The sequence below is a fragment of the Zootoca vivipara genome, chromosome 8, assembly GCF_965207765.1.
Source record: "Zootoca vivipara chromosome 8, rZooViv2.hap1.1, whole genome shotgun sequence".
NCBI lineage: Eukaryota > Metazoa > Chordata > Lepidosauria > Squamata > Lacertidae > Zootoca > Zootoca vivipara.
Window position 1 is genome coordinate 70,693,493 of NC_142591.1, and position 15,892 is coordinate 70,709,384.

Sequence of the window (15,892 nt, forward strand, 5' to 3'; positions counted from 1 at the left end):
ATTCAACAGATCAAGTCATTGCTATTGCTGGCATATCGGAGGGAATAAGCATGACCTGGACCTGCAGAGTCTACAAATCTCATTGAGGTTTTGCTCCATGAGCCCTCATTTTGAATGATAGATCTGAAAGAGAATCAGAATTCATGCCACCCGAAAGGAGGTTCTGAAAGCTCTACAAACTAATGAAAATGCAAATCAGCCCTTACTTAGCAAGCTTTCTGAGCTCAGCTAATCTGGATAATTCAGCCAATTACTTAACATCAGAGACAGTGATAGGCCTACAATAGTTTAGAGCCACTTAATACTAAACAGATTAACAAAACAGCTGCCTTAACTGAGTTTCTGGCAGGAGTGGCGGTGTTTGAGAACTGGAGTCTCTAAGGAAATGATTGGTGCAGAAGATTGAGAAGAGGTTTCCCCAACCTAGTACCCTCCAGTCTTGGGCTACGACTCCTATCATCCCTGGGCACTGACAATGCTGGCTGGGGCTGATGGCAGTTGTATTTTGAAACATCTAGAGAGAACCAGGTTAGGGAAGGCTGATCGAGAAGGACCTGTGCCTGAGTAGCTAACCTGTACTGTCAGCTCTGCCTCTTTCTTGTAGAAGGCAAAACAAACTGATGAGTTAAGAGCTACCCGGATAATATAAGGTAAAGGTAAAGGGACCCCTGACCATTAGGTCCAGTCGTGACCGAGTCTGGGGTTGCGGTGCTCATCTCACATTATTGGCCGAGGGAGCAGGCGTACAGTTTCCAGGTCATGTGGCCAGCATGACTAAGCCGCTTCTGGCGAACCAGAGCAATACACGGAAACACCGTTTAACTTCCCGCTGTAGCTATTTATCTACTTGCACTTTGATGTGCTTTCGAACTGCTAGGTTGGCAGGAGCTGGAACCAAGCTCACCGCGTCACGGGGATTCAATCCGCCGACCTTCTGATCAGCAAGTCCTAGGCTCTGTGGTTTAACCCACAGCCCCACCCACGTCCCAGGAACAAATAAACTACCATTTAAAACCCTACCTGTTAGACACCCTATGGGACTCTATTCAAATCATACAACTGAAGTTAGATGGTGGGACCATTCATAGGTAGTACAGAAATAATGTTGTTAAGATGTATAGGTCATATTATATTGGGAGGTCCGAACACTGATTCAGTATGGGTCTCTTCACATACAATATTGACAAACCACAATTTGTGTGTATTTATTCATTCTGAGAGTTCCCTGTTGGACATATTGTGCTCTCCTCAAAGTTAGGGGCTAGTACTTTGTACTTACATATTATTATTATTTACAGCATTTAAAGAAAACTAAGTAAATAAATATAGAATTTCCCTCAGTTAATTCCTGGAGGCTCACAGTCTAAGTATAGGCACCATGCAAGAGAAAAATGGGTACTAAGGGCTAAGTTGTGCATATTTTATAAAGCATGGATTGGAGCAAGACTTAGCAGAACTTTGTTTCCATTGAAATAAATGAGAAACGGCAAAATTCACTGATAAAATTCTGTTAGTCTCAACCCCAATGTCAAGGTTCCTTCATAAAAGTTGGTCATTGTTTCTTTTTTAGAAATTTATCTTATTTCTGTCACTCTTCCCTTTTGGAGGAGTTGAGGGATGAAATCTAACAGGAGGAAATATACTTATTTTTTAAGGAGGAGAAAGTATGGCAGACAGGATGAGAAAGAGAATTCTAAGAGAACTGAAAAATAACACAGATGAGAAATATTAAGAGGACAAAAAGACAGTAGAGAACCATAGCTCAGTGGAAAAGCTCCTCCTGCTTTGCATGCAGAAGGTTCAAGCTTTGGAATCTCCAGTTATGGCTGAAGAGTCACAGCCAGTCAATAGACAGTACGGAATCAGATGGTTCAGTTGTCTAACTTGGTTTAAGGCTGCTTCATTTGTTCCTAATAACAGATGCAGAAAAACACACCCCAGTCTAAAGACAAGTCACCCATATAATCAGCCTCAGCTTCCATTAAGTAGAGTTCTGAAGATGAGAACAACAACAAAATGACACTGCTTTTCAACATACTGTATTGCACTGGCAACTGATATAGTCCTAGTTACGGATTCCTCCTTTTAGTTGAAGGTGACCAGTGTAGCTGCAGGTGGATTTAGGAGCTAGCTGATGACAGCTGCCAGCTAGACATCGCAACCAAGCACTCTTTCAATTACACTAAAATGATTCTTGGGATGTTGCTGCCAAATTGGTTCCAGGCTCAATTTAAAGTGTTGGTTTAAGCGTCTAAAGCCTAAAACGGCTTGGGGCTAGGTTATCTCATGAACCAGCTGCTCACATACCAGCCTGACTGCCAGTTAAGGGAAATCAGCAACTAAGGCTCTGATTGTGGTCCTGCCCTTAACTGTGGCACTAAGATTCTTTGAGGGCACTGAGATTATGACATCCCTTTCCCTTGGAGGCCTTGTGGGTTCCTTCTATTTTCAGCTTTTCAGACATCTATTAAATGCTCTTTAGCAGGCCCGTGTAAAGCTTGTCTGAGGCTTGGCTTGGGAGTCTCATTAGAATAAAGTTATAAACAAAATTTGAAAAAGCAGCTGGTCCCTAGCAGGGACCTCTAGCCAGCTTTGCCTTCTGAGATCCAAGCAAGTAGACCTGGCTGCTACACTTCCTACACATGCCTGCTTTTTAATTTCAGTGTAGTTTTCTGTTTGAAGTCGCTTCCCCACCCACACCTTTACTGCCACGTTTGTGCTTGGCTTTTAATTTTACATTGCATTCTCTAAAATCAGATCTGTGGAAATCCAGACTAGCAAATGGAACCATCTTCACTTGGAAGGACATCCTCGGGCATCTTCTGTGCTTTGATGTCCACAAGATTGTGTAACCCTGCTGTTTTGTTGAGGGTGGGTGGGTGGGGAGTTTCAATGAGGTACATTAATAAAGAATTAATAAAGAAGAAGAACTCCACAAGCTGGTGTATTATTCAGAGACATATTGTTCCTCTTCCAGTTTGAAATATATTATTTTAAAAAGCCATTGTTTTCTTCTTATGAAGTAATTATGCAAGCATGTCTTAAATGTTAGGGAGATCAATAATTTACAAGTTTCACAATCTTGATTCCTTAATGCAGCTCTATTTATTCATTTCATTGCCCTGCTTCTCCACAGCTGTGATCTCATTCTCAGGGCCATCTTAAGCGGGTCGGGCGCCCTGGCGCCGTGGTGCTCAGATCGCTCCGGCGCCCCTGCCTCGTTTCTTCCCGTGGCTGGTGGGTGGGCGCAGCGCGGTTTCCGCACGGCTTTGCCGTGCAGCGCCCCGCTGCCGCCCCGGCGCCCTGGCGCCCCGCGCCTCCCAGCCTACCCCTAGAGCCAGCACTGCTCATTCTCAAAAACGAATGCCTCTTGCCAAAGGGACCCATAGATTACCAGCATTTTAGAATTAACATAATTAAAACCAACACATTTTAAAATGTGCAAGGAACCCTGCTCAGGGAACAATCGGAGCAGAAACACCACAGATTCATCTGAAGTCCTGTTGACTTTCTTCTGGTCAGGTCAGAAGAATTTCAGGGAGCAGAGGGGCATGGCTTAGGTTCCACACCTGGCACCGGGCCAACTTTAGATCCAGCAGATCCATTGCTCCCACTGCTCCACAAGCTCAATGCCCTATTTGGAAAGGTTTACATTGGCTACTGTTGAAAGAAATACCATCAGCAGTAGCGTCACGACTGCACGTTACTTTCAGCGGGCATAGTAGAGGCCCTAGTGGTGGTCATCAGACATAATCCATTCATAACAGTGCTCAGGTAAAAGTTTCTCAAAGGAACATTTCTGATTGTTTTATTTTTATCACCCCCCCCCCCCGTCTCCCCAATATAAGGCTACTACACAGAATGGTCTCCAAATACTCCCTGGTAATTTTTGTATGTGGCAGCTACCATCTCACTCCCATTCCTCCCAACGCCCCTTCCACCCCCACCCCCACACAATGCCCTGTAACTTACTATGTTGAGTTCAGAACAGGCATCCCCAAACTGCGGCCCTCCAGATGTTTTGGCCTACAATGCCCATGATCCCTGGCTAACAGGACCAGTGGTCAGGGATGATGGGAATTGTAGTCCAAAACATCTGGAGGGCCAAACTTTGGGGGTGCCTGGTCCAGAACATTGCTGAGGATGCAAACACACAGTTGGAACCAATGCCTCAGTAAGCATGGTAATTGGTCAGTGGCTATGGGAGTTGTAACCTGAAATATCTATGCTGGGGAAGGCTGCTCTACCACTATGGTTCTGGGACATATGGTGGTGGTGGGAAATCTGAAACCGAAAGCTGGTGATGCCTGCTGATAACACCAGTAATACTCTACAACAGGCATCCCCAAACTACGGCTCTCCAGATGTTTTGGCCTACAACTCCCATGATCCCTAGCTAACAGGACCAGTGGTCAGGTATGATGGGGATTGTAGTCCAAAACATCTGGAGGGCCGAAGTTTGGGGATGCCTGCTCTACAACCAACTGAAGCAATGGCATGAAACTGGCTTATATTCCAATACCCCCCAAAGATCCAAGAGACTCCTAATAATTAAACAATAGTGTGTGCCAAATGAAAATTAGTTTTCTATCTATATGACAGTGGAAACAAATATCTCCAGTTTATCAGTAAAAAGTGGAAATATAAGGAGAAAAAGCTTTTGTCAAGACCTTTCAAATGTAATTTTGATAGAGTGTCCTGGTTCAGCTTCAATCACCCACTCACAATTCAAGGAGTCTTTATAATACCCAGGCCAGCCTGGAGAAAGGATAACTCCACTGGGAGAAGAAAAATGCCCACCACAGGGAGCTGAAAAGAAGAAAACAAAGACTTGTATTTGCTGTCAGGCTGAAATCGCTGCACTTTTCATACAGTATTCAGAAAAAAAGAGAGGATACAACAAATGTGTTTGCACGTCAGTGTATAAAATAGTCCTGTGGCTGTAGGAATATTGGTGGTCCATATTTGGAGCTTTCACAAGACAGGCTAAAACACTGAAATAACAGATATATTTGTGCAGCATACAGCCTTAGAGACTGACCTGCAGACCAATAAGTCCTCTGTTCAAATTTCACCTCTTCTGTTAACTCACTCGATAGACTGAGGACCACACTACATCTTAGATAACATATAACAGTGATTAAAAGCTACTTCAGGAGCAGACAAATGAGAGAAATTAAATGGGGGGCGAGGGGCGGAGAGACTTAACCTTTTCCTAACCTGCTTCACCCACTGCATAGTTAAGCTATGAAACTCACTTCCACAGTGATGGAAACCCACCTGGATGTCTTTAAAATAGGATTGGACAAATTCATAGAGAGCAAGGCTATCAATGGGTACTAGTCATGGTGGATATGCTCTGCCATTGTGGTCAGAAGCACTAATGCTTCTGAATATCAGTGGCTAGAAGCCACAGGAAGGGAGAGTACTTTTGTACTCAAATCCCGCTTGCTGGTTTCTCACAGGCATCTGTTTTTGCTTTATTATGTACAGTATTTTGCATTGGCATTTTGTACTTTTGTGTTGTGAATTGCCCTGTGATCTTTGGATATGCATTTAATTCATCATGATCATCACCATCGGCCGCTGTGAAAACAGGAAGCTGGATTAGAGGGGTCATGGAGCTTAATCCAGACGCCTTTTCTTGTTTGCATACCATTTATCTGCTCTGAAATAGTCATATTATGAAGTTAGGGGTTGTCTTTCCGTCTCTCCCCCTGCCTTCCAGTCCCTTCTCCAAGGGCCACTGGATTTCCGCTGGGATGACCAAGCATACACCCCTGTACTTCAATGGATAGAATGCTCAAAACCTTAGGTATCGCTGCCACCACTGAATTCCTCTTAAGGTAATTCAGACAGATGTTGGCTTGGTAGTGTGCGAGTGGTTCAAGGACTGGATTCAGCAATGCAGCCAAGCAGTTTGAATCCCATTATGGGATTCAAACTGCATGTTTGTGAAAGCAAACACATTTGCTGCAGAGATAGGAAGCCATTTGTAAGTAGTGGTTTTGAACAGGGAAGAATTAGTTCATGGGAAGGTTAATTGTTTCTCCTACTTACTCCATCAATGTTTTCAGTCTCCCCCTCCTGAAGTGGCTTTCATATTCCAAAAGGAGCAATGAGCTATCATTATACATAAGTAGCATGCAGTTTGGCCCTCAGATAAACCATTATCTTCCAGCCTCAATGCCTTTCTTCAATCTAGGGATTGTGATAATGATCTGCTTTGACAGGTCATTATAAAGGATGCTGAGATAATGTATCTAAACTATCTATGAAATGTGTTTCATGGCCCTAGCTTGTGGATGACAGAGGACAAGATGGTTGGACAGTGTTCTCGAAGCTACAAACATGAGTTTGACCAAACTGCGGGAGGCAGTGCAAGACAGGAGTGCCTGGCGTGCTATGGTCCATGGGGTCACGAAGAGTCGGACACGACTAAACGACTAAACAACAACAAGCTTGTGTTAACGCCCCTAAAGTGCCACCAGAGACATAACAGTTAAAGCACAGGTGAAATTTGTGCCACCTACATGGTAAGTTTGGTCCATTTATGAACAAGTACCGGTAAATATGTATCCTTGTAGAAAGAACTCTGTAATACAGAGCTGAAGTTAAATGGGTTATTTCCGCTGACTGCATCAGGAATTCTCAATATTCTCAAGGACTGTAATGCCCAGAAATGTCATAAAATAACTGGAAATAGCTCTTATGTAGGATGGACACTTGTGCGACACCAAAAAAGAAGAAATGCATTACCCTAAAGAGAGAGAGGATAAAAGCTACTACTAAGAACACAGTCTGATTAATGGCATGTGTCCTTAATCCAAATGATGCCTCAAAAGAGCATATTGAGAAGGGGGCTAAGCATGATTAGCTATTTTTAATACCTGCCTTCAAAACTATATAAAATAAAATAAGGGGTACAGTTATTGGCATGTTCCAACTATTGGAATCAATATTTTGGATGTTTGTATAACTAGCACCACCACCCTAAAAAGTAAAATATCAAGGTGGTAAAATATCAAGATGACATACCGGTAGATGCTAATATATCAATATGATATCACCAATATCTTAGAATGTAATGTTTTTCCACACATTTCTTAAAAAACCCTATAATAACACTTACCTGTTGTGATAGACAACTGAAAGTCAATTCACATGGAAAATTTTCCAGCCCATAAAGAATGCTATCATATGAGAATGTCCATTATACATTAAGCTTTTGGTACAATGAATACCCGTAAGCCACACTTACTATGATAGTAGCACCGAGTGGACTTGAAAAATGTTGCTACAATTGACAACAAAGTATTATATGACAGAAAACTCTTAGCATAAACATTACATATCTATATACCTGAAGGATGCCATCTAATGATGTAAATCATATTTTAAATAAATAGGAACAAGGGAGAAGCAAGAAGGGTAGACATAATTGAGACAAACACACATAACATATAGGCCAGACACTCCAAAACTCGGCCCTCCAGATGTTTTGAGACTACAGTCCCCATCATCCCTGGCCACTGGTCCTGTTAGCTAGGGATGATGGGAGCTGTAGTCCCAAAACATCTGGAGGGCCGAGTTTGGGGATGCCTGATATAGACCATCAACTCAACATATACATAATTAATTATAAATATATGATAAAACTAAACTGACTTAATCAAGATATCCATCTTACCTCCGCACTTAGGGATTGGTCCACTCCACATAACTTTCCCGTCCAGCAATACACAAGTGATTGTTTCAGTTCCTTGAGTTTTAATAAAGCCTTCTTCACAAATGACAGAAATTGAACTTCCCAACTGAAAGTTGTCACCAAAGCGCCGTGCATTGATTGGTATACCAGGATCTGGACACTCATTGTGTCCAAAGGCTTTAAATAGAAACAAAGAGGAAAGGGGTAATATATAAGCCTTTCAGATTTCCAGATACATTTGGAAGCCCTATTCAGCTCAGACTTTACATGTTCCACTGAACTTCTTTTTTTCCAGTTCCCAGATTAAGGAAAGTCCATTTCAGTATCTCCTTGGAATGATATTTATAAGCGTTTCAAGGGAATATACAAATACAACATAAGGACAGCTCAAAACAGTTTTCCAAACAGTACAAAATAACAACTAAAGATCAGTTTAAAAACAATTCAGAATGAAAACCTTTTCATCCAGCTGCAAATTGTCTTAACAAAAATGTTTCCAATTGCTTCTGGAAACTACCAATAGTGGGCACCTGTCATATCACAAGTATGGAGTAACTGGAACTTATGGAATACATACCAAATTTAGACAAACCCTAAGCATGGCAACTATAGAAAGGAAGCACTTTGCACTTATCGTCAAATAAAAATTCTTCATTTACTATAATTAGTGGTGCTATCCTAAGGCTAAGGAGAGGGCACTCGAGGGGTCATAGGATATACTTGATAGCCCTTTCTGATGTCGGAGACAGAACTCCAGTACTGGAGAGGGAGATTTAGGGTTGGTAGGACTAAAAGTGGTGATGCCAATAGCAGATATGGAAATTTTTGCACTGCACCAGCCTTCGTTCTGCCTTGTGTTCTTCCTCCTCTCAGTTACTGGGATGTTGGCCTCCATCTTGGGAGCCTGGTAAGCAGAACAGCTCTACCCTGCTCCACTCTGTCGCTGCTACTGCCTGGTTCCCTGACATGCCCCCATACCAGGAAGAAATTTAGAATGTTCCAGAGCATATCTAAGTCTCCCTTCTTCTTCTTTCCAGTGAGAGGAAAAATACGATTTTTTAAAAAGAAATGGAGCACAAAAATTGTGTTGCCACCTTAAGTTCCACCCTGTTAGTCTTTGGATATGGCCTTCAGGTTTTGCTTCCCCCATTTTTGGATTGCATGGTAAGTCTACACTAAAGCAGATAGAAACATATATGCAGTGTATATATAATTAACTTAGTATGACTAGATTCAGGTAGGTAGCCGTGTTGGTCTGACAAAGTCAAAATATAAAATAAAATAAAAATGTCCAGTAGCACCTTAAAAAGGTAAAGGACCCCTGACAATTAAATCCAGTCACAGACGACTCTGGGGCTGCGGCGCTCATCTCCCTTTACAGGCCGAGGGAGCCGGTGTTTGTCCACTGACAGTTTTTCTGGGTCATGTGGCCAGCATGACTAAGCCGCTTCTGGCAAAATTAGAGCAGTGCATGGAAACATCATTTACCTTCCTGACAGAGCGGTACCTATGTATCTACTTGCATTTTTTTTGTGTGTGTGCTTTCGAACTGCTAGGTTGGCAGGAGCTGGGACCGAGCAATGGGAACTCACCTTGTCGTGGAGATTTGAACTGCCGACCTCCTGATCGGCAAGCCCAAGAGGCCCAGTGGTTTGTACTGTGTATAAGCTTTTCTGTGCATGCACACGAAAGCTTATACCCAGAACAAACGTAGTTGGTCTGCAAGGTGCTACTGGACAATTTTTTATTTTATTTTATTAAGTATGACTAATTATTCATATAATTATTTACAAGTAGGTTAGCATTTTGTGACAGTACAGTACATTGGGGTTCGAAGCACACCCTTTTGATTATTGAAAGAAAGTTCAATAAATGTCCTCCATTAGCATTTCTTTTCCTGCTCCTCTGTGCCCAGATTCATATGATGGAGCACATGATACAGAAAGTTACTCACTGATAAAGTCAAGAGGCTTGCAGGCAGTAACAAGCTGTTGAAAAATCTGTCTTTGCTAGAGTTCATCCTTTTTTAAACTACAAAGTGTCTGTTCCTGTTTCAAAAAATTGCAGCGTCCACCTCTCTTGAGAAGGAAAGAAAGAAAACAACAGTGGGCAGCTTAAGAAAGCTTTTGCAATTGTCTTCAGCTTTTGACAATTGGAAGTGTTTCCCCTGTCTCTTGGAAAAGTCAGACCACTAGCAAGATAAGGATTTTAATAGGAAATTTTCCGTAGACAGGACTGCATTGTATGCCATCGTCCACATACTCTGATTCTTCTGGCGCCAAGGCAAAGAAATTAATAAGGCAAGGTAAGGTAAAGTTCTCGAAGCTACCAACATGAGTCTGACCAAACTGCGGGAGGCAGTGGAAGACAGGAGAGCCTGGTCCATGAGGTCACGAAGAGTCGAACATGACTAAACCAGTGTTTCTCAACCAGTGTGCCTCCAGATGTTTTGGGACTACAACTCCCATCATCCCTAGATAGCAAGACTAGTGGTCAGGAATGATGGGAGTTGTAGTCCCAAAACATCTGGAGGCACACTCGTTGAGAAACACTGGACTAAACTACTAAACAACAACAACAACAATGTAAAGTTATTGTTGCATTAATTCTCTAGCCCAAGGAGAAACAATGTGAGAAAAGTGAGAAAAGTAACCATCTCCACACAAAAATGGCAACAAAGTAGACTATGCAAAATGTACAAATAAACAGATATTAATGTATCAGCTGACTACTGAGTAAAAAGTATGGTTAGATTTGTGTGTGTTTTATGTGGATGCATACGAGACTACATTTGGGAAACAATGGATTCAGGAAACAAAGGTCCATGAGCTGAGTTTTGTTCACTGAATGGAATATTTAATATTTATTTATTTATGTATTTATGGAATATTTAATATTTATTTGTTTATTTATATTTATACCTAATAACCAAGACTCTCTGGGCTGTTTACAGTATATAAAAAAATTAAAACAATAAAACAGAAGAAAAATACAAACATGAAGTTTGAAACAGAATAAACTTAGCAATCACTGAAAACCAAAATAAAAATAATTACAGGAGACATCATTAATGGATAGACTTTTTTAAAAAAAGCAGTATTTTAAAATGGAAAAGCCTAGAAAATTCTTAAAAAGAAAAAAAAAGTCTTGACCTGGTACCAAAATGCCCACAATGTGAGACTGTCAGTTTGCATTTCTTAGTACAGAATGAATGTATTGATCTGATGTGTAGAGATCTTCTCGGTGTGAAAGAAACAAGCAGAAGGTTCATGATGTTTGGGTTATTCCTTCAGAGAAGCCGGGCCCAGCTGGTTTAAACTGGTTCTGTTATCTCTTTCAGTCAAGGTCATGCTGACTAAAATAGTAGGACCAGAAGGAGCATGGCCTTCACACTTTCTCTTTCTATCTCTTTTCCGCCTGGTGTGGTGTTCTGTACATAGTATGCTTAGTGTTAAGGTTTAGACTTATTATAAATTAATGTAAGTTTAAGTTAAGTCTGCTGCAACTGGATTTCTTATGGACAGTGCCAATCCTGAATGTATTGGATTTGTGACCATTGTGCTCATTTGCTTTCAGTAGCAGTAAAGCTCTACTGGATGAAATAAAATTGCCTCTGGTCTAGTTTGGGGGGGGGGATCCTGAAACCGTGTTTAAGTTGTTACTCTGCTAAATATACATTGGAATCTACTCTGGATCGATATTGAGTAGACTTCCCATGACACAGACAAGCCTGTCTGGGGTGGGGTGTGTTTGGGGATGGCATTAAAAAGGATGCCACCACTGCAAAAGGTCCCCTCCCTAGCAGCCACCTGCCCTACCACATTTGACAAAGTGAGTTCTCTGGTCTCATATCATCCTACAGCTCCCTGCATACACACAGAGAGATCTGCTCCGGAGCATGGGAGCATGAGAAGTAGTGTAAACGGCTGATGAGAAAGTTGCCTTGCCCAACTCCATTTGTGTAGGCTCCGTTGCATTCAAGCTCTTCTGTGAACAGGAGGACACTGCTGGAATCAAGCCAGTGTATTTAAAGAAATATAAATTATTCTGGGTCAGTGTATATGTGCACTGTTGGCTCCCTGCAAATTCAGCACAGAAATAAAGGTCATTATATAATCATATTGTATGTCTTAAACCAGGAGCACTGTTGCTTAGGATAAACCAAGGCCACACTGTTCCTCATCGTGATCCAGTCACAGTACCATCAGTGCATATATACTCCATTAACTAACATATAGACTGATACACCTTGTATTCTGCACTTTCTCTCCCTTTCATGAAAGCTGTGAATATACAGTAAATACAAATGAGTGTGCAGTCCTGCTTACTTGTACAAAAGAGGACTCACAACTAGACAAAACTGCAAAGGACCAGTCTGTTAATCTTCTTAACACACACACACACACACACACACACATTTCAAATTCCAGAAGATTTTGCTGTATTTTTCAAAAGAAAACACATTCAAAACATATATAGATGCAAATGTTGTCAATGAAAGTTGATAACAAAGATGGCCTACTGAAAATTAATTTATAAAGTGCCCTGGGAATAGAATAACTGTGTCTTTATTTGGGTCTACATTTAGAATCAGATAAACCTGGCAAAACGTGGGAAGCAAAAAGGAGGAGAATTACTAGCGGCAAACAAGCAGTTTTAAATTACAAGCTGCTATGACACACGTCACAGCTAATTTAACTTTAATGCTCTTCAATTACACTTTGACAACTTATTAGTGACAGTACTTGCCACCAGTGTCACTTCTGTAAAGGAGTAAACCTATATTATAATTAATTGCTTAAGCTCAGTTTAAAAAAACACAAACCAAAACACAGCTCAACAGTCATATATTCTTTCAGAAAGGCCAATATAAACAGACAACTACCCTGTTTGCCATATTTACAAAGCATTGAAACCTTAAAAAACCAGCTTCATCAGGGACAGATGAAATATCAAAACCCTGGAGGGGAAAGAAAGCCTCAAACACTGAGCACTTAATAATCTTGCACCAACTCTGTTTCATACAATAATCACATTACAAAGAAACAGAGCAGGAGAGCAAATTAAAAAAATCAGGAAATATTCATTATGTGCTTCACCCATAAACTTCATAAACTTATTCCTCTACAGAAAGAGGAGTGAAGTGAGGCAAGATCCTTGAGCAAACCTCTCCTTTCAAAGCATAAAAAGCAAAATGTCCAATCAGTTACTGGGTCAGAACACTGACAGAGTAGAACAACAGGTTAAAAAATATTGGCCCAAGTATTTCTTTTCCCATACTTATGGAACTGTTTTTTATCTGACTAGTAACATTTGGGGGGCATCTAAATTCTTTTTTTAAAAAAAACCCATGTACCATAGAAATGGTTTGCACCCAAATTTTAATTGTGAATTAAAATGCTACTCACTGTTATATGTGATGTTGAATCCTCGACCTGACATGGAGTGGTCAGCTTGAAATTCCAGGCGCAAAATATGGCTATTACTAGTGAGATGGGATGGCACTTCGGCCCCAGTAAATGTGCCCAGTATTGGAGAATCAGGAGAGTCACCATCTTTAATTGCAAGGAAATCAAACTGAGATTCCAAGTCAAAGTCATTAAAAGAAAGATGAATTCGGCTCCCCGGGTCTGAGATGATTGTCCATATGCAGTTCAAATTATTTCCATATCCCTCTGGGTAGTCAGGAGAAAGGACAGTTCCCATTGGTGCCGTGAAATTAGAAAGGCAAGGAACTGTCAAAAACCAGGAAAGAGATTAGAAAAAGATATATTAGAAGCTAGTTTAAACAGGCGATTCCAAATCTACACCCCAATCTCATCCTTAAATTTCTGTTACCTGCTCATTTTCTCACTGGAAGAACAAATGACCTTGATCATGAAACCAAAACAAAAAAGTCCAGAAGGTTGTGTGCTTACCGAGCCACACAGTTATTCCAAAGCTATTGAAGCTATAAAGGACAGTTTTCCCATAGCAGATCAATGCTACAGAAGCCTTTTCAATGAATGAAAGCCATTCACAACTGCTGCTCATGTCTTGCTTAGCAAGTAATTCCTTAAAAGGTTGAGATAAACTTTACTTGGGAAGAGATGCAAGAAGGCAATTTTTCCTTTTGATAATTCTGCTGGTTCACAGTTGGATGGCTGTGCTCCCCACCCACCCTGGTACACATGCCATCCTATTTCTCCCCCATTGGAATAGATTTTCAGGCACAACCCCCTTTCAACAGAAGGACAAATGTAGCTGCACTGAGGCATCAGAGTATTTCAAATTGATTATTTTATTTTCTACTATTTTTTTCAATTTGTGAGGATATCTGCTAACAGCAGACCCAAGGGGGAAATGGAGCAGTTATATTATACTGAAATCACAGTAGGTCTCATGATTTATCCATGTCCAGCAGTCCTTAATCATTTGGTACTACTTATTCCCCCCCCCCCTTTAGGGAACTGTTCAAATGAACAATTCCACACTGAGCACATTAACAGTCAAAAGGTCAATGTTGCCATGATAATTTGTAGCTTACAAATAAGTATAAGAAATGCATTAGGAACAAAATAGTTTTCAGCTTTCATTATTGGCTCAGACAATATTTCATACTTCATACGGCTATTTTACTAACCCTAAAGTAATTAGGTTTCTCTGCTGGTTTCTCTTTAAGGTTTCCAGACTCAAAAGAGAGCAGGGCAATTAAAGGCACAGAAGTCCTGTCCTCCTATTGAGTCTGGCAACCCTGATATAAACACAAACAAACTATACACTATGCAATGTATTACATAAATGGTGAACTTAGCTCTGCATAATATTAATACTTGACAGCCAAAATATCTCTCTCTATGATTATGTATGTATTAAAAGATTTTCATGTATTATTCATGGTGTGGGGGGAAGGATCTGTAAATAATTTAAATGCACTTGATTGCAATTCAGCCACTACTATCTTCGTGAAATATATGGGCTTCTAAAAGTTCATATAAATAGAACATAAGAAAGATAAAATGCAAATATAAAGTATGCTTCTTTTGTGTGACATTACAACATGGCACCATGAAGGCACCCAACAGCAGCCCCACATTCTGGATGAAGACAGGTGACATTTACTTTTATTGGAACAAAACTTTGCACATAGAATATAAATGGTAATAGCATTGGAAAAGTGTATATCATAATTAAAACAGTGGGTTTTTTTAATTAATACGTGCTGTCCTAAAATATTTGGAATAAATCTGTTTATACTCACAGATGCAGATGGGTATGTTGGCTGACCACTGGTTATTTTCTTGACAAACAATAGATTTTTCTCCAATAAGTTCAAATCCAAACTGACACTCAAACCTTAACACATCACGATTGGAAAATCCATCCCCTTCTCTAATACCATATAATGGAGTTCCAGGATCCCCACAGCTTTCTTTTTCAATCTCTGTGGAAATAGCAGATAAACAATTTACTGCCCAAGAAGCAAATTAAATGGTCAATAGTCATTCCTCCAAAACTAAAAGGGTGGCAGGAAGACTGTGAGAATATAAAACTGATATATAAACTAAGATTTGCTAATGAAATCTCTGTCGTTTCTAAACGGTACACAATCAAATAAGGGAGAAATAAGTTTCAGCCTTTTTACAAAAAGTAAGATTTAGGCACTCCCAATTTCCAGTGTATTTTTATACACACTATATACACTATTTTCAAACCATTGTTCATATGGAAAGTATACTGTTGATTTCTGTTACATTAGCTTGAAGGATATTAGGTAGATAGATGATAGATAGATAGATAGATAGATAGATGATAGATAGATAGATAGATAGATACAGTGGTCCCTCGACTTACGAACTTAATCCGTTCCGAATGCACATTCGTAGGTTGAAAAGTTTGTAAGTCGAAACGTGGTTTCCCATAGGAAAAAAAACAATTCGAAAAAATCCGCAAGTCGAGTAAACCGCATGTGAAAATTTGTACGTCGAGGAAACCGCATGTCATGGGTTGTCTTCTCCCCTAAGCAAATTCCATGAGCGAGTATGACTAGGCTGTTAATAATGATCTAAGAATATATGAATTACCCTTGGCCAAAATACTGTTTAAAACATATTGCACTGTGACTTATTTATAAAACAGTTAATATTATGCATAACTGCTACACAACAGCCTTTGTCAACCTGGTGCTGTCCAAATGTTTTTGGA

At 40.4% G+C, this 15,892-nt stretch overlaps 1 protein-coding gene across 3 annotated transcripts in view; it reads right to left on the reverse strand.

The window, feature by feature from the left end:
- The window catches only part of CSMD3 (CUB and Sushi multiple domains 3), a 567,595-nt gene that overhangs the window by 199,360 nt on the left and 352,343 nt on the right, over positions 1-15,892 (reverse strand). For all 3 annotated transcript variants that reach the window (XM_088675845.1, XM_088675844.1, XM_060277658.2), the window contains 4 exons: positions 14,949-15,131; positions 13,117-13,443; positions 7,691-7,885; positions 4,671-4,809 (listed from right to left, as the gene is read on the reverse strand). In XM_088675845.1, coding sequence (XP_088531971.1) covers positions 4,671-4,809; positions 7,691-7,885; positions 13,117-13,443; positions 14,949-15,131 — 844 coding nt within the window. The remainder of the gene's footprint in view (positions 1-4,670; positions 4,810-7,690; positions 7,886-13,116; positions 13,444-14,948; positions 15,132-15,892) is intronic.